The sequence below is a fragment of the Quercus robur genome, chromosome 2 (genome assembly GCF_932294415.1).
Source record: "Quercus robur chromosome 2, dhQueRobu3.1, whole genome shotgun sequence".
Lineage (NCBI taxonomy): Eukaryota > Viridiplantae > Streptophyta > Magnoliopsida > Fagales > Fagaceae > Quercus > Quercus robur.
The window spans coordinates 38,965,859-38,986,081 of NC_065535.1; the positions used below are offsets into that span (position 1 = coordinate 38,965,859).

At 36.5% G+C, this 20,223-nt stretch overlaps 1 protein-coding gene across 4 annotated transcripts in view; it reads right to left on the reverse strand.

Annotated features, from left to right (window-relative positions):
• Nucleotides 1-455: 455 nt before the first annotated feature.
• LOC126713628 (DNA mismatch repair protein MLH1) overlaps nt 456-20,223 on the reverse strand; it is a 48,619-nt gene continuing 28,851 nt past the window's right edge. For 2 of the 4 annotated variants that reach the window (XM_050413432.1, XM_050413431.1), the window contains 5 exons: nt 19,655-19,820; nt 11,685-11,846; nt 10,719-10,893; nt 9,103-9,266; nt 8,094-8,885 (listed from right to left, as the gene is read on the reverse strand). In XM_050413432.1, coding sequence (XP_050269389.1) covers nt 8,736-8,885; nt 9,103-9,266; nt 10,719-10,893; nt 11,685-11,846; nt 19,655-19,820 — 817 coding nt within the window. In that variant the 3' untranslated portion in view covers nt 8,094-8,735. Of the gene's footprint in view, nt 766-2,265; nt 2,291-8,093; nt 8,886-9,102; nt 9,267-10,718; nt 10,894-11,684; nt 11,847-19,654; nt 19,821-20,223 lie in introns of those variants that run through there. The other 2 variants (XM_050413433.1, XM_050413434.1) reach the window with 2 other exon arrangements.

A 20,223-nucleotide genomic window follows, 5' to 3' on the forward strand; every position in this document is an offset into this window, starting at 1 on the left:
AAATTTGTGAAATAGTTTGTGTTCCTAAAACCACATGTTCCAAGTCGTAACTTCAAGGGGGAAATAATTTCAAAAGTTAATTGAAATCTTGGGAAAGATGAGGAATTTTGCCCCAAGCGGACTTCGACTCCGAACTCACCCAATCACCATGGGCATGCCTCTCAGCTAAGAGGCAAATTGCAACCATATTAACGGTTTTTTTTTTTTTTTTTTTGTGTGTGTTTTTTATAGGAAATTTTATTATTATGTTAAACATTTACAATTGGTGAAATGTTTCACCACTCAAATTATGGTCATGGACTCTTATCAAAAAGAAAAAATGATTGTGGTCTGGAGATATAAAATGCATACTAGTGACAAATCATAACAAACCACAATTTCATATGAAATTACAATTTTCACGACAAATTAAAACTAATTGATGGCATCTTAGTATTCACTATTCACACAAAAAAGAAAAGTAATTGTAATGTTATATCATATACGAACAGGATGCAAGTAAGTTAGTTCAATAAACGAGGTCCAAAATGTTTTTTTCCTATTAAATGAAACTTACAAGGAAATCCCAACATAGCGGACCATAGCTACCAAAACTCCCTTCATCATAAGCCAATCACAGAGATATATATACCAAAACTCTCTCTCATGAGTTAGATCTGAACAAAAACTTCTTTCCATTTTCTCAACAAAAAAGAAAGATCTGAATAAAACTAATTGTCGTCAGCATCTTTCAAAAATCTTGTACAGCTTCTCCAGTGAAGCTACCTGTAAAAAGCAGGGGTCATACATCATTTTCCATTGCTAGAAAGATAATAGCCAACTAAAAGAACACCACTCCCACCTTCCACAGCATCGTTGCTAATGTGTTTGCAATCTTTAGATTCTGAATTGAATACATATGATAGCAAAATTATTTATGATTTATTTAAAAAACAAGTATTTATATTTGAAACTAAGTTGGCTGTAGTGTCTAGCTCTGTCCATAGGGTTATGAGAAATGTTACGTTCACAACATTTTCACAACAAATTACAGGTGGTAAATTATTATTGATTCTAATTTGAAACCACAACTTAAATTTTTTTTTTTCCCACCCATAACAATCAATAACAACCTACCATTTAGGATTTACTGTGAAAATATTATGGACATAGTATTTCTCTATAATATATGGCCATTTGTTCACACTGGTTTCACCTGGCTCTGTCAACAAGGGTTTAATATACGTTGCCAATGTCCACTCACGGGACTGTACATGCAATCAATGTGCCACATGCTTGACCATGATTTGTTTGATTACCTATTTATGTATAGGAGTTCGACAACCTAAACTAGTGTTTGAAAGAAAATCATTCTGTTAACCAATATTTATGTATATATTATTTGAAAGATATCTTTTAACTCTTCATGTATCAGTTTAATTGACCATGTTTGTTTTCAGTCCAATTCAATGGATTCAAAAGAAATATCTTTTCTCATTATTGCTACATTAAATTATCAAGAATTTCAGTGCTTAGTTCTATGATAAAAATAGAAAAAAATAAATAAAAAAAAACAAAACAAAAACTCATATGTTAGCTTGGACTTTCCATTTGAGTACTATGTATTTGTTATTGAAATGTCAAGCCCACCCCATTCGAGCATTTTCAGATTAAGATTTAGAGCTTTAATGGGAGATTTAATGTGATCAACTATTCATTTAATCGCAAATAATTGTTCATTAAGTATTTGAAACTTTTCATTGTACATTGGAGACTCTTTAGTCATTGTGAAGTTCTATCTAGAATCTTTTAAGGGTAGGACTTTGTAGAATTGAGATTTTATGATGGAGATATTTTGACAAAGATCCTTATTAAGATGTAGTTTTGCTCTGTATATTTATGTGTAGGAATAAATTTCTGTAAGGTTTGATATATAGAGATATAGGTTTAGGTCATGACCGGTTATTTGCAATGATCATCCTAAATTAAAATTTTTTGCAATCAACACTGATTCAAGATTAATTTATAACATCCATACAACATTCAAGGTCAAATGTTGAAATTAAAAAATTAGTAGACTGATTCGGGTGAACATTTTACTAATTTTTAGTGGTGGGATGAACACTGCAAATTAATCTTGAAGTGTGGTGTTAATTAGGGGGGAAAATGTAGTTTAGGGTGGTTTGTTGCAAGCAGTCTACTGCATATAGAATCGGAAAAAATGCCAACACACCCCTTGAACTTTGGAGTAGTGACCAAGACACCCCCTGAAACTTTATATTGGCCAATTTACTCCTTAAACATCTCACACCTGTCAAATCAATACATTAGTTAGTTTAACGTTAAAACACTAACGGAATGGGCACATCAGAGACGCATGTGAAATCCCGTTTCAAAGAAACCTAATTGAAAGAAGAAAGAAAAGAGACCAAAGCGTCTGTGATGGAGGAAAAAAAATGGTGAAAAGGAAAGATGTTTTAGAAGCTATAGAAAGCTAAGGGCCCGTTTGGTAAGAGATTTCTAGTAACGTTGTTTAAGTATTGTGGAAATACGTGTGTGTTAAAAAGTGTTGTGGAAATATGTGTTGTAGTGTTTAAACAATGAAAATTGTTGTTTAAACAATAGTACCAAACGGGCCCTAAGTTGCTTAAAGAAAATAAAGAATAAACTAGCTCTTCAAGAGACACACTCTTGGAATAATACCTCGTAGGTAGATTTCTTAGATTCAAATTCAACTAGTTACAATGAAGGCAGCCTTGCTTATTTATAGTTACATAAGCAAGTTGCTGAGTTAGTGACAAGAACCCACCACGTGGCTGCCATGTGATTTGGCCAAAGCCTAACTAACTAATAGGCTATTAAACTTATCACTAACAACCTATCAGCTAACTAACTTTTTGTTACAAGTGATAAAGGCTATTAAAAGTAAAACAAGAAATTACTTATTATACAACAGAAGCTAATAACAGATAGATTTAAAAATGAACTGCATCAGGACTATCCCTCTTTGGAACACACTTGTCCTCAAGTGTGGCTCATTGTAAGCTGATTTGGTTCATGATAGGGCAGCAAGTGATGTCCATTGAAACTGTTAGAAATACGTAGATGATCAAGTAGCTTGACTTGGTAGGCATTATCATTGATCTTATGTAGTATAGGACAAGGACCAATCTTCTTTTGCTGCAACTTTGTATTAGGTCAAGCAAGGTTCCTCTCCTTGGTCAGGATCACCCATACTAGGTCACCTTCCTTGAAAATCACTTGCCTTTTCTTCTTGTCAGCTTGTGCCTTGTACTTAGCATTGCTGGCCTTTATTTTCTTCTTAATATCTGCATGTAGCTATTGTATGAAGTCAGCTAACTTAGTGGCTTTTGAATGCTCCTTCTTGGGTAATGGTAAGCTTGACAAGTCAAGAACACTGGCTGGTTGCATGCCATAAACAATCTCAAGGGGAGAGTGTTGAGTTGTTCTATTGGTAGATGAGTTGTAGGCAAACTCTGCTATAGGTAAAACATTCTCCCATTCCTTAGGTTTGTCTCTTACAAAACACCTTAGGAGGTTGCCCAAGCTCCTATTGACCACCTCATTCCGTCCATTCGTTTGAGGATGGAAGCTGGTGCTGTACTGCAAGTCAGTACCAATTTTCCTCCACAAAGTCCTCCAGAAATGGGCAAGAAACTTGGCGTCCCTATCAGACACAATGCTGGTTGGACTCCGTGTAAACTTATAGATCTCCCTGAAAAATAAACCGGCAATATTGGAGGCATCATTAGTCTTTTTGCAAGCCACAAAACGGGCCATCTTGGAGAATCTGTCCACTACCACTAGAATAGAGTCTGATCTTCTAGTAGTAGTGGGTAATCCAAGCACAAAGTCCATGCTAATGCTGGTCCAAGGCTTGTTAGGCACTGGACGGGGCAGATACAATCCAGCATTGGTGGCTCTCCCTTTGCTTTGCTGACATATCATGCATCTTTGAACTAGTCTTCCCACATCCTTAAGCATGCCTGGCCAATAGAATTGTTGTTGTAGGAGTTGCAGTGTCTTCTGTCTCCCAAAATGGCCTTGGTTATGCACTTCAAGCAGAATCTTGTGCCTGAGAGAACATTTTGGAATACAAAGGAGCAGGCCTTTGAACAAGTAGCCATCTAGCAGGTTGAATCCAGGACAAGCAACTTCATTGCCTTGTTGCAAATTCTGCAAAATCTGAAACAACTTGAAATCTTCCTTATACTGCTCCCTAAATGCCTCAAAGCCCTCAATTGTGTTGTGCATCAGCACTAGTTAGGAAGATCTCCTGCTAAGACCATCTGCCACTCTATTAAGGACTCCAACTTTGTGCCTTAAGCTAAAGTTGAACTGTTGTAGGTAGACAGCCCATTTGGCATGCAATTTGTTGAGGGTTGCTTGGCTGTTGAGGTGTTTAAGAGCCTCATGGTCAGTATAGAGTATAAATTCTTTGTAAGCCAAATAGTACTCCCAATGTTTTATTGCTTGTACTATGGCATAGAATTCCACATCATAGGTTCTGTAGTTGAGCTTGGCTGAATTGAGTTTTTCACTGAAATAGGCCACTGGCTTGCCCTCTTAAATGAGAAAATCCCCTATGCCAACTCCAGAAGCATCACAATCCAATTCAAAGATCCTTTCAAAGTCAGGAGCCTGCAATACTGGTGCTGCAGTAAAGGCAACTTTCAAGGACTCAAAACTCTGCTGCTTAGCCTCATCCCACGCAAAAGTAGACAACTTGAGACAATCAGTGAGTGGTGCTGCAATTGTGCTAAACTCTTTAATGAATCTCCTGTAAAATGTTGCTAACCCATGGAAGCTTCTTACTTCAGCCACAGATCTTGGAACATGCCAATCTAGAATGGCCTTAACCTTCCCCTCATCCATTGCAATTCCCTTATCAGTCACCACATACCCAAGAAAACCTACCTTACTTACCACAAAGGTACATTTCTTGGTATTTACATAGAACTTATCCCTTCTTAATAACTCAAACATAGATTGCAAATGATTCACATGATCATTCAAAGTCTTGCTATATACCAATATGTCATCAAAGTAAACTACAGCACATACACCAAGCAAAGGCTACAACATTTGACTCTCATGAAAGTAGCAAGTGCATTAGTAAGACCAAAAGGCATGACAAACCACTCATATAGCCCGCTATAAGTCTTAAAGGCAATCTTCCACTCATCCCCTGGCTTAATCCAAGTTTGATGATAACCACTTCTAAGATCTATCTTGGAAAAGATTTTAGAACCAGCTAGACAGTCAAGCATATCATCTAGCCTAGGTATAGGAAACCGATATTTGATTGTGATTTTGTTAATGGTTCTACTGTCAACACACATTCTCCAACTACCATCCTTCTTAGGGGTTAAGAGGGTTGGTACAGCACATGGACTAATAATTGGCCTAATATATCCCTTGTCCAATAGTTCTTGCGCTTGCCTACTAAGTTCATCCTTTTCCATTGGTATCATCCTATAGGCAACCCTATTAGGTAATGCAAAACCTGGAGTGAAATCAGTGGCATGCTGTATGTCTCTCATAGGAGGCAATTCAGTAGGCAATTCATTAGGGAAGACATCCTCAAATGACTTGATCAACTCCTTTATAGATTGAGGCACTATCATAGCATCTAACTCTACTGCAGTTAATAGCATGTAAACCACACCAGTTGCTAGAGTTTCTTGTGCAAATTTCTTGACAATAAGCAAAGAATTAGGCTGTACAGTAGTAGGAGTTTTAAGAATCACATTTTCTTTCATGGGCAGTAGGGTGTAATGCTGTCCATCCTTGTATAAGCTGTAGGTGTTCTTCCTTCCATCATGATTGGTGTGCCTATCATACTGCCAAGGCCTTCCCAACAGCAAATGGCATGCATCCATCTTCACTACATCACAAAAAACTGAATCTTAGAACTTCTTCCTAATTGAAAAGGAGACCATGCATCTCTTGAAAACTCTTATATCATTGCCTGTCTTAAGCCATGTCAGTTTGTAGGGGTGAGGATGATCTTCAGTCTTTAAACCAAGTTTATCAACAACTTCTTCAGAAACCACATTTTCACAGCTTCCCCCATCAATAACTAAGTTGCAAATCCTGCCACCAATATTACAAGTGGTGTGAAAAATGTTGCTCCTCAACCAATCCTCCTGCTCCTCCTGTTTTGGTGCTAACAAGGTCTTCTTCATTACCAAAGCCAAGCCCTCTTCCTCATCTGAGTCACCTATAACAATTTCTTCTTCATACATTGGAAATTCTTCATCTTTCTGGTCTTCACAACCTTCAATCATCAAAGTTTTACCCTTGCCTGGAGCACTAACTCCCCCTTTCTTGCAATCTGTGGCCTTGTGCCCAGCTTCTCCACACTTGTAGCACTTAAATGTACAACTGTGTTGCTTTAGGGACTAGTTTGGCTACACTAGAAGTTGAAGGCAGACCTACACTCTCAATCTTGAAACGTTGTGCACTATTAGTAGTTGGCCTTCCTTGAGTGCTGACTTGGGTACTTCTAATACCACCATAAGCTTGGAATTGCACAAAAGCTTTTCTTGCAAATTGCTTCTCAAACATCAAGGCTCTATTGTAAGCTTCAGAAACAGACCACAGTTGGTGCAAAGATAAGGCATCTTGAATTGGTGGTTTAAGACCACTCAAGAACCTTGCAACCATCCGCTTTTCACTCTCATTCAGGTCTACTCGAGCTACCAGTTGATAAAATGCCTCTATATTCTCTTCCACACTACCATGTTGCCTCAAATTATGCAATTGTTTGTACAAGAACTGCATATAATTGAAAGGCAAAAATTGGTTTCTCATTTTCTACTTCATCTTGCACCAATCTTGGATCTTTCTTTTACCCCTCCTAACTCTTTGAACTTGGAGCTGTTCCCACAGGCTGAAGCTCTCCCTCTCAGCTTGATAGAGATCAACTTCACCTTCTTGGAATTTGGCACCTCATGGAAATCAAAGATTTTTTCCACTTGGTTAAGCCAATCCATGAATTCTTCATGATTCAAGTTACCATAGAACTTAGGTAACTCAATCTTGAAGTTTGATTCCCATTTTGGTTCTCCCCTTAGAGGACTAGGCACTTGCCTTGGAACACCTCCTCTAGGCTGACCAATTGGGTTACTAAAGTTGCTGTGACTGTCAGTTTCAGCATCTTCAATAGGTTCATCATCATTTCTAGGATGATAACGCCAGTTTCTTCTCACTTCCTCAGTCAAGGCAGCAAGCTGCCGCCTTAGCAGCTCCACAGTCTCCTCCAATGTCACTTGGGGTTCTCCTTCTTGGTGTGGTTGCGGCTACTGCCTGGGTTGAACCTGCCCCTCAGGTTCATGTACTGCAGCACCTTTCTTGTTCCTTCTGTTGTAAACTATTGGTGCCATCTTCACAAATTCTTAGGCTCACTAGTAGAGGATAAGAAAATGAAATCAAGATAGAATCTTGATAGGTTCTTAACGACAGAAAAGAAGAAACAAATTTCAAACCAACTTGAATCCTAAGAATCTCAAGCTCTAATACCAATTTATGATGGAGGAAAAAAATGGTGAAAAGGAAAGATGTTTTAGAAAGCAAAGTTGCTTAGAGAAAAGAAAGAATGAACTAGCTCTTCAAGAGACACACTCTTGGAATAATACCTCATAGGTAGATTTCTTAGATTCAAATTCAACTAGTTACAATGAAGGTAGCCTTGCTTATTTATAGTTAAATAAGCAAGCTGCTGAGTTAGTTACAAGAACCTACCATGTGGCTACCATGTGATTTGGCCAAAGCCTAACTAACTTCTCTAACTAACTAATAGGCTATTGCACTTATCACTAACAACCTATCAGCTAACTAACTTTTTGTTACAAGTGATAAAGGATATTATAAGTAAAACAAGAAATTACTTATTATACAACAGAAACTAGTAACAGATAGATTTAAAAATGAACTGCATCAGTCTGACTAGTTGAGAGGAGAGGGAACGAGGGTGGTAGAACCAGATCCACCGCAGCATGGTGCCAAGTTCTTTATCCCGCCTCCATCTTTCCTTCCGTGTTCCGACGGTGTCCTGGTAGTTCTGTTGTGTCGTCCAACAGCAAGTATTTATTTATTTTTTTTCCTTTCCAATGCAAGTATTTTTCAAGTATTCTCTGTTTTCCAATCCTTTAAAGGCAAGTTTCTGTTGCAATTTCTTGGTTTGGTTTAATTTTTGGGGTTGGGGTTTATGTGAGCTTGTTTGCAAAGGTTCATCAATTACTTGTCCTATCATTCGTATGATTCTTGAAGATTGTGAAATGCCCATTTCAAAACTGGTTTTGCAATTGATGTTTATGTGGCCAGTGTTCTAGTGAACACATGCAAAATGCAATGCTTTTGAGTATGCTATACAATTGTTTGAAATGCTTGAGAGTAATATGGCTAGTGCTCTAACAGGGTTTGGTTTTTTTTTTTAGAATTCTAGATGGGTTTGCTATTTTTTGATATAAATGTTGAAAACAAGTTGTCTTACCATAAAACGGTTAAGGCTCTTAAATTTATAATTGACTCATTTACAGAGTTGTCCAGTACAGATACATATGAAGAGTTTTGGATAAACATAAGAGTTTGAAATTTAAATATATACATAAGCTAATAATATTTGTATTTTAATTTGCTGCAATCTGTTACTGTGTTGATAATTATCTGCGGACTGCTGCTATGTGTTGTTGTGTTGATCTTTAACAGCTGGTTCCATAATTGTAGGACTTTCAATTTGCAGATGAGGTTCTGGTTCTACCCCCCCTCTCTCTCTCCGCTCTGCCGGTCAAACACTCTAGTCTCTCTTCTTTCTTCTTTCTATCAGGCTTCAAATTATTGGAATTGAGTTTGTCTTTTAAAGTCATGTGCGTCTCACATGCCTATTCCATTAATGTTTTAACGTTAAAACTAACTGATGTATTGATTTGGCAAGTATGAAATGTTTAAGGAGTAAATTGGCCAATATAATAATTCAGAGGGTGTCTCAGCCACTACTCTAAAGTTTAGGGGCTATGTGGGCATTTTTCCCCATAGAATCAGAGATAAAGATTTCTTTGCAGTATTTGATAGAATGCTCCTTTGTGAGATAAAACTTACCTGCACAAAGGTTCCATTTGTAGCCATGGAAGCAGGTGGCTTGAAAAAGAGTCTCATGGATGGAAATAAGACATGCTGGATTGACCATTCACGTTGGGCCCATGCAGTCTCTGCCTCTGAAAGTAGTTCATGCTCCATTTCATCTTCAATTGTGACATCATCCTCTGGAACCACCACAAAGCACTATAAGATTGGAGCTCTATATGATAAGGGGAGAAAAAACAGAAAGTTGTAATGGCCCCCACGAGGGGTTGTGCAAGAAAATTTCCCTTGTTTTACTGGACTAATGATATTGTAAAGTTGAAATTTTAATTCCAAAAAGAAAGCCAATTATTGATAAATGCTGAGTTAGATACTGCATCACTTATGTCCCTAATCCAGATGATAAAAAAAACAAAACAATTGATTTACTATATCTCTTATATATATAAAATATTTATATATTTACTATATCTCTCTCAATGTAAACCTAAAACATTTTAAAAATAAATAAATTGAATTTCAAGAAAAAAAAAAAAAAAAAAAAAACCATTGCCAGCTGTTTTGGATAGGTCCGAATTTCCTACAATTAAGGGGAATTTTTTCATGGCAAACTTCTAGAAAAATCTATATATTGATCCTAACCTAATTTTGTGCTATAAATCATATTTTTCAATGAAGAGAACTTTTTTTAGGGGTTTTTCTGAAGAGTAAGAGGGTAACGGCAAAGAAGCTCTCTCGAAGGGCGACTACCTTGAATCAATTCAATTCTCATTCGTACCCATTCATTTCCATAGAATTTTCTTAGGACCTAGTGAGTTCCTAACATCTGATAGACCTTCTACACTCCATGATCTCCTGAAAGTACTTGCTTTGTAACTAAAAATCTAAAGGTATACAACCTGTATACTCCTTTGATTCTTATATTGTATATTTTTTTCTCCTTTTTTAATAAAATATCTTTATTACTAATCAAAAAGATAATTTTTTACCAGGCTCACTTCTCTCTCACCATAATAAGCAAAGGTTTACATGAAACAAACATTAATTTTACTGCTGCTCTTCACAAATTAAATTGCATAAAATAATGACACCACTCTAAGCTCAGCAAACTAATAATGGAAAAATTAAGCATATGTCAAATGTTTCATCTAAACCACAACCACATCATTAACACCTCAAAGAGAGAGAGAGAAGAAGTAATATAACAAGGAACTATTTCTCACAACCATAGTAAGTGAGACCATGCTCATTAGCGAGCACCTAGTATATGGAAATATTTATACTTCTTTTCACATACAGAAGTATGAAATTCAGACTCATGTGACAAGCTACATCCTTGAAAGATTCACTAACGAAATACCGCATCTCAAAGCATACCTACTTCGAAATTTAGACAAAAATGGAATTGTGATGCTGGGGTCTTGGGTTGAAATAGGCGATAATGAGATATAATAAAACTTTTTAGTTATTTAGCAAACAAAAAATATGGAAGGATAGTCAAAACCACAAGGAACTAATTCTCAAAAACCATGGAATGTGACACAATCGAAAGTGTTATAAAATAAAATGTTTAGTTATTTTGAACAAAAAAAAAAAAAGCCACGCTAAGAAAACCCAGCAGTGAACAGTCATACCAATATTGTTAGAGGTGTTTTCTTCATCTTCAGGATTCCTGAGAGGTTTTCTCTTTTTGTAGTACTGCAAACCATCACCTGATGGGTTAGGTAACATAGGAGGATGCATCGCATAGAAGTTTCCTAGAGCAGCTGAAATTACTTGAAAGCACATTTTTTCATTCTCCCAGTCAACCTGCAAACAAAAAAAGTCATAGTAAGCCAAACTGATGCAGGAGTACCCCATAGCCTCATTTCAATTGCATTAGTTGTGCAAAGTAGTGGCCTGTCTATTGAAATCTAAGTCTTGCAGCAGACATCAAATGACAAAATAAGGTCAGCTAAGTGTCCAAGGTGTTAGAGAAGCATTAGACATTTTCCTGATCATCACTCAGAGGCTTTATTAAAAAGGTTAAACAATAACACAAAAGGAAAATAAAAGAAAAAAAACCCTCCATTATTCCATGCACTATGCATCCCTAATCTACCTCCACATACTCCAAGAAAAGGTAAGAGTGATATCAAACTATTTTTAAATGACACAGACAGAGCAAACCTAGTAAAAAATGAAGAAAGAAAGAAACTATCTGTATAATGTCGAAAAAATTAAGAATAAATACTAAATGATTCAGTGAGCACTTCAATAATAAACACTATATAAGTGAGCTACCCTAGGTAATAGTGGAATTAGTCCCCATTTGTTCACAGCCATATATTATAAGATTATCTCACCAATATGCATACCAGCCCCAAAAATATTCCACAAGACAAGTATTATAAACACTGATCGAGTATAAGTGTAGCGCATATGTGTCTGTATACATGAACATGTGTGTTAGTACATGTTTCCAAGTGTGTGGGTGGTGAGATAACATTCTTCTCAGAGCAGAAAATGAAAATGCCTTTCAGATCAAGAATCATCATACAAAAGATTAATATTTTACTAAAACCATAGAAGAATAAGCAACTATAAACTTTAGAACCTACATCATTGCCCAAACAAAGTACAAATTCAGGAACACGATCCATGTCAGGTGTGTACTGGTCAAGTATGACTGGAATTCTAGACAAATTCCCATGTACATCAACATGAATGCCAAAATACTCCTCCAACATTTCAGCCTTTTGCTTGAGCAATTCAGTATTCATCTGGTGAAGCATCAAAAGACAATATCAGTTGAAAGTTAATCAAATATGGCTAATGAAAAGAGAAATTTTCTTGTAGAAACCACTACGAAATCTATGCTAAAAATGTTCTACCAGCATTCATGATTAATATAAGAGTCATCAGTGCCATGCAAACTAGGTAAAAAGGGTATGAACCTCTTTAATTTGTGTAGGACAACAAAGGGTAGTAACAAGGGAGCATATTAATACTGGCTATTTTCTTGTGATCACAGAACATTATATTCTCTTGAGATTGAACCATTCACTAGACCTGTGACTTGATCTCCCTACGGCATCCAGGGAGAAGCAGCCACAGTGTTCATGGTTTATCAAGACCTAAAATCAATTATAGTGCAAGGAAAAGAGTATTCAGATGATAAAAAATAATAATAATAAGGGGTAATTACACTAAACCCACCTGTGGTTTGGGCGAAAATCACTTTGCCTACCCGTGATTTGAAAAGTATCACTTAACCTACCTGTGCTATGTTCCGTTTGTTTTCCGTAACCCACCTCTGTTAAAATCAAGGGTAAACATGTATTTTTTCTCAAATTTTATATCTCTCTCCTCTCAAAACAAAAAATAGCACAAAAATAAAAGAGAAACAAGATCAAAAAGTGGTATTGGTATACAATCTAGACATCATCTTTAACCACTTTTTTATAGATAGTATAACCCCCAATCCAACAAAAACTTCACAAGATCTCAAATTTCTAAACCAAACCCACAATTGCTTTTGTCCCAAAATCACTATAACTGACCACGATCTGAAATGGGTACCGACAAAGGCACCGACAATGTGATTGGTACAAAGAAGACTCTAGTGTTCCATAGAGGTCGTGTTCGTGATGGGGTCAGGACTAGTTGGGTTATGCACAAGTATCAACCAACAGTAACTCTTCCTCACCAGAGAGCCTTTGTCCTCTGTCGCTTAAAGAAAAAAAATGGATGAGAAAACTAAAGTGGCAACCTGCGATGAAGGTGAAGAAAGCAGCTATATTGCTTCTGATTTTGAAAATCCTGTGCCAAAGGATGCAAATATAGAGGTATATGATCACACAGAAGAAGACTTGGAATCAGTCCTACAGCTGCTGCAGTAGCCGCAGAATTATGATGCCTCTTCCTCACAGCTTCCATTATACAATAAGCACGGGGCACAAAAATGAATATTTTTCAACCAAAAAACAAAAAAAAAAAAACCCCAGTTCCTAAAAATCAAAGTACCCATCCTAAAAACCCAATTCCTAAAAATCAAAAAACCCAATTCCAAAAAATCAAAAACCCAGTTCTCGTCAAAGTTTTCAAGGTCATGGAACTCCCATCCACCATGACTCATGACCTTTACCTCAAATCTGTGGTACCCATTGGAGCTCTGTACTCCCTTTCCCTCTGGTTCTCTAGCTCCACCTACATCTACCTCTCTGTCTCCTTCATCCAAATGCTCATGGCTCTTATGCCAGTTGCGGTTTACTCCATCGGGGTTTTGAATACAGTGAGAGGTGAAAACAAAGGGGATCTTTAGAAAATAGGGTCCAAATATACGAGTTTTGATTACAGGGAGAGGTGAAATTAGGAGTTTTGAATATAGGGTCCAAATATTAATTTTCACAAAACTCTCCCTTTTGATCTTGTTTTTCTTTCATTTTTGTGCTATTTTTTGTTTTGGCACTTAAACAAAATCTGAAACCCTAAATCGAGAACAGACACAAACAGTGTAGTCAAAGGCGTTCCGGGCGCTCGCCTAGGCGCCCAGGCGAGGCGCCAGAAAAGCGCCTCAAAGGCACTGAGGCGAGGCGCCTTTAGTGAGGCGCTCGCCTCTAGAGCCTAGGCGCTCGCCTATATGTATTTTGTTAGGCAAGAGGCGAGCGCCTGAGTCAAATTTGTGTTTTTATCAGCTGTAATGGCATGTTTTGTAAATTTAAAGAGGTGTATGGTTGGTTTTAAACTATTACCTCAGTGGGGATAAGCTGTCTCCCACTATATCAAATAAATTAATATAAAAAAAGCATAAAAAAAAGATAAAACAAGAGATAAAACAAAGAACTTTCAGGAACACTTTAGCAAAACAGCAGTCATTCAGCAAAAATAAAAAAAGAGTAAAGCAGTAGTCAACAAACATCAGAGCAAAGTGTTTCGTCTTCTTCTAGGTTTTGGAAGAGAGTGGGCCAGTGGCTGCCGGCAGTGAACCAACAACAGGTAATATTTTCCTATTCTTTTAGTTTTTTTTTTACACTTTTTCTTTCCCTGAGTTCTTTCTCACAGCGACACTGCTTTGGTAGTTTGTCGTTGTCCACACTTTCAAAGCATATAAAACTCTCCTCTTTATTTCTTTTCTATTTTTTCCCCCCTTTTCTCATCTCTGCTGGACTGTTTTTTTCTCCCGTTTCTCATCTCTGCTAGACTCTGTTTTTTTCCCCCTTTTCAGAGCATATAAAACTCTCTCCTCTCTGTTTTTCCTCTGTTTTTTCCCCCCGTTTCTCATCTCTGTTGGACTCTGTTTTTTTCCCCCTTTTCAGAGCATATAAAACTCTCTACTCTCTGTTTTTTCTCTGTTTTTTTTTTCCGTTTCTCTTCTCTGTTGGACTCTGTTTTTTTCCCCCTTTTCAGAGCATATAAAAACTCTCTCCTTTCTGTTTTTTCTCTGTTTTTTTCCCCCTTTTCTCTTCTCTGTTGGACTCTGTTTTTTTCCCCCCTTTTCTCTTCTCTGTTGGACTCTCCGTCTCCAGCAACTTTCTCCTCTCTGTCTCCAGCAACTTTCCCTTTTCTCGAACTCATTACTTCACTTAATTTTTAGAGCTTAAACCATAGTAAATGATACATAGTTAGCTTAATATAGAATCCTATTAAATGTATGGTATTGGGTTTTTTTTTTTATATGTAGAATGGCTTCAGATAATGGGAGGAGAAAAGATCCGGGATGGAAATATAATTATTTAGCTAATGTTGAAGATAAAAATGCAGTGACTTGCCTCTTTTGTAATAAAGTCACAAAGGGAGGGATACATAGAGCAAAACAGCATCAAGTAGGGAATTTTAAAAACAGTACAAAATGTTTAAAATGTCCTGATCATGTTAGAGAAGAGCTTGCACAGTATATAGCAGAGAAGAAGAGTGACAAGGAGAACTATGACAAGATGCCTGATTTTGATGATATAGATAATATGATTGAAATTGAGGATGTAGATGATGATGAGGTAGAGGAAGTAGAAGTTATCCAAAAAAGGAAAAAATCATGCTCTAGTAAGAGAGGGGTTGGCAGTAGCACCCAATTGAGAACTATGAAATTAATGCCAAAGTCTAAGAAGTTGAAAGGTCCTATGGATTCTTTTGTAAGATTAAAGCCAGAAAAAGTGGTTGCACTTAGGAAACAAGGTAAGATGAAGCAAACTAACATCAATGATAAACTTGACAAAGAGAAAAGAGCACAAGCTTGTCAGTATATTGGCCGGCTATTTTATCTAGCCGGTATACCATTCAATGTTACTCGCTTAGATGAATTTAGATGGGCAATTGAAGCTATTGGGCAATATGGTCCAAATATGAAGCCTCATGAGTTAAGAGTTCCAATTCTCAAAAAGGAGGTGGCTTACACAAATGAGTTATTGAGTAATCACAAGCAAGATTGGAAGAAATATGGCTGTTCTGTTATGTCTGATGGGTGGACTAGTAGAACCAATAGGACCTTGATTAACTTTTTGGTGAATTGCCCATCTGGAACCATGTTTGTGAAGTCAATTGATGCATCATCTTTTATGAAAACTGGGGAAAAAACTTTTGAATTACTTGATACATTTGTAGAACAAATTGGGGAGGCTAATGTAGTCCAAGTAGTATCGGATAATGGATCTAATTATGTGTTGGCTGGGAAGTTGTTGGAAGCAAAAAGGCCAAATTTGTATTGGACTCCATGTGCTGCACACTGCATTGACCTTATATTAGAGGACATTGGGAAAATTCCTAGAATTGCAAAAACTTTAGAAAGGGCCATTCAATTGACTGGATATATCTACAACCATGGGGGTGTCTTAAATATGATGAGAGAATACACAAAACAGAGAGAGCTGGTTAGGGCTGGAAAAACTAGGTTTTGCACTTCATATCTTACAATAAAATCCATTCATAAGCAAAAGCATAACCTAAGGGCCATGTTTACTTCTGAGGAGTGGGTTCGTAGTAGATGGGCAAAGGAAGCAAATGCTAAACGAGTAGTAGAAACGATTTTGATGCCTTCTTTTTGGAATACTATAGTTTACATTCTTAAAGTTATGGGCCCTCTTGTTCGGGTTCTTCGCCTTGTTGATAATGAGAGAAAACCAGCTATGGGTTACATATATGAGGCAATGGATAGGGCTAAAGAAGCTATTATAAAAGCTTTTAATGAGAATGAAGAAAGGTATTCAAATATTTTTAAAATCATTGATGAGAGATGGGAATGTCAATTACATCGGCCTTTGCATGCAGCGGGTCATTTCTTGAATCCTGTGTACTTCTATTTTGATGATAACATAGCAACAAATCATGAAATTACAGCAGGATTGTATGCTTGCATACAAAGACTAGTTCCTACTGCTGAAATTCAGGACAAGATCATGGCTGAGCTACCCATCTATAAGAAAGCTGAAGGACTCTTTGGCATTGAATTGGCTAAAAGATCAAGAAAGACAAGGGCTCCAGGTAAGAAAGCATTTATATCTAACTTATAATGACTAGTACAGTGGCACTTTTTACCAAAAAAAAAAATCTAACTTCTATGATATATCATATATCATTACTCATACTTATTTTTTTAACATAGCTGAATGGTGGAGTTTGTATGGGAGCTCAACTCCGAATTTGCAACAGTTAGCTATAAGAATCTTGAGCTTGACTTGTAGTGCATGTGGTTGTGAGCGCAATTGGAGTGTGTTTGAGCAGGTGAGTTTTGAAGTATAATAAGTAGATCTTATCCTTTGATGAACTACTTTATTTCATAGAAAATTACAATGGTTTAATTATTCACTATAGTCTAATACTTAGTTTTCATAAATGGTTGTAGATTCACACCAAAAAAAGGAATAGACTTGCACAAAAACGACTAAATGATCTGGTCTTTGTGAAGTATAATCAAAAGATGAAGGCACGATATGATAAGAGTGATGTTATTGATCCCATCTCCTTAGATGATATAGATGAAAGTAATGAATGGTTGTTGGGGGAAATGGGTGCTGAACCATCTATGAATGTTGAAGATGAGTTGGTTTTTGATGATGATGATGATGGTTTGACATGGGGTGTAGTGGCAAGAGCTGCTGGTGTTGGAGAACCAAGGAAGAATACTAGATTCCAAAAAAAATCAAGGGCAAGCTCAAAGGCCTCAACATCACAACCAAATATTGAAGAGGAAGATGCTGATTCTGATTCTGATGAGACCGAGGAAGAGAATGTTGATGGTTACAAATCTGGTTCAAGTGGCTTTGAAAGTGATGGAAACTTGAGTGAAGACTCTGATGATGACCTTTAGATTAAAATAACACCACATTCAGGCTATTAAATAGGCTAATGGGCAGAATGTTCAATCTTCAAATGCTTTTGTTTTGTCATGGATAGTCATGAAGTTCAATCTTCAATGTTTTGTTAGGAGTTTTCTTCTTTCTAATATGAAGTTATGAACAATATTTTGGTTTAATATTCAAATTTAGTTGATATTTGGATGGAGACTAATTTTTAAATGGTGATTTATGTTTATATTTAGACTTAGTTGATATTTGATAATTATCTAGACTTAGTTGACTGTTTTGTCATGGATAGTCATGAAGTTCAATCTTCAATGTTTTGTTAGGAGTTTTCTTCTTTCTAATATGAAGTTATGAACAATATTTTGGTTTAATATTCAAATTTAGTTGATATTTGGATGGAGACTAATTTTTAAATGGTGATTTATGTTTATATTTAGACTTAGTTGATATTTGATAATTATCTAGACTTAGTTGGCTGTTGATATTTGGATGGAGACTAATTTTTTAGAATATGGCGCCTCACTTCACTCGGGCTAGCACCTTTTTGGCGCCTCATCGCCTCGGGCGATATAAGGCCTTGGCGCCTTAAGGGCGCCTTTCGCCTTTGACTACCTTGGACACAAATACCTTGATTTTTTTTACTGAAACTACCTTCCCTAGCTTCGATGTTACAAAACTTATGTTTTCTCCCCCTCTAGACACTCCAAACCATGAAGAACACGTTGATATCACCACAGGTCTCTCTCTCGAAAAGTTTCTGAGTTTTTGGTGTTTTGATTCGCGTTATGTTGTGTTTTGGGGTTAAGAGGTGTTTTTGTAACGGTTAGGCTTGAGATGGGTTACGAAGATTGACGGAAACATACCACAGGTGGGTTAAGTGATACTTTTCAAACCACGGGTATGCAAAGTGATTTTAGCCCAAACCACAGGTGGGTTATGTGTAATTATCCCTAATAATAATTAAAAGTTAATAATGAAAACATTCAAGTAAATAGAAATGGTTTCCCTCCTAAATCTGGAAGAGAGCTCACATCCTCAAAAGACTCTTACTCTATGATTGAGAAATACTCTATAGCCATTGTAGATCTCACAAACCAAATCCATAATGTCCAGATACATGACTTGCCAAATCAACACCAGGCTTAATGCCAATAGAGCAACAATCTAAACCAGGGATTTTGTAGCAAACCATCCTCGACGAGTCTAAACATCTAATATATCATATAAACATAACTATATTCAATAATCGAAAATATTAGCACTCCCAAGAAAACCATAGCAGAAAATTTAAATAGTTCAATACATTATTTCTAACATCATTCAAATTACTTCAGGGGTCACTAATCAGTAGTCTTGAGAAATTACTCCAGATTTACTGCACTAGTGCTAAAACACTTGTTTGAATGATATAGCACTGGTCAAAAGAGAGCGCAGAAACAAGTGAACTCGACAGCCCAAAAAGAGATACCTTCAAGTGACATTCCCAAAAGATAAACAAGTGATATTTGTTAAAGATATTAGTCCACATTCATTGCACTAGTACTGCAACACTTGTACTGCAATCCTGACGTACCACAGTCCTAAGGTTGATTTGTGTTTTAACTTAGGTTAGTATACTATATCTACCCTTCATTGGGATCACTGTAATACACACAATTCTGTATAGTAAAGATGTAGTCACTCTGATGCGGGAGATGCAAGAAAATTTTTATTTAGTATTATTTATGTTTATAAGTCAATTGTATTTTTATGTTTTAGGTCCTAATAGTTTATTAGGCTATCAATGTATAATATTTGGAAGCAAGGTTAAATTTTTTAATAAGATAATTAGGGTTTCCTACGCCAATTAGAACTAGGGTTTAGTAATCCTTTATAAGCAAACTATTGTACTCCTTTAGGAGTTAGTTGATAGTTTGATTAAATGAAAAAAAAAAAAATGGCATTTTGGTCTCATTGGTCTAGTGCTAACTCCAATTCCACCCTAAGTGCTGACTCCAAGCCAGGCTTAAGTGCTAACTTTTAGGTCATATCCCTTTATTTCCTATTGTTTCATTTTGTTCTAGTTGTCCTACGTCACACTTAGGGTTTTCCCATTATGGACATAGGCCATTAAGCTGAACTACGTTAATCCCTTTGTGACAGACAATTGATATGGAATCAAATGTTTCAAAGAATTTGGTGGCAAATTTATTGAAGCAAAGAGAGAGAGAGAGAGAGAGAGAGAGAGAGAGAGAGAGAGAGGGAGGGAGATAATGAGCATAAAACATAGTAGATCTAAAGAGAGTGTAAGTTACTTCTGTAATTTTCTCTATTAAGTCATCATTCTCATTGCATTCAGGATCCAAATCCTCTTCTTTCAATGCCAACATAATCAACTCAGACAAAGGGGCCGGATCACTTAATTGTATTGCATTAAAATGGGCAAACCGGCGCAGAACTTGCTGGTACATAAGCTCTTTGCTGTCCGTGTATAGAAACATAGAAAAGTCAGGTAAATTATATAACAGATAAAAAATTCAGGGAGGCATGGAAATCACATATCTAGCACCTAGTGCTTCCAACACCAATGAATAATAATAATAATAACTACAACAGTAACTCAGTAAAAGAAATGCAAAAGTTGATTCTTATTTATTTATTTTTAATAAGAAACAAAACTTGATAATAGGAAGGAATGGGAAAGTTGATTCTTCAGAATCAGAATCAGAATCAAGTACATCAGCAAATAGTTTTTTATGCCGCAGAATATCAGTGGCTAAAGTGTATTGATAAAATGCATACTGCAAAACTAAGGGGTCATTTGGTACATGTGTTTAAACACATGTTTTCAGTTTTTAAACAACATTACATGCATTTCCACACA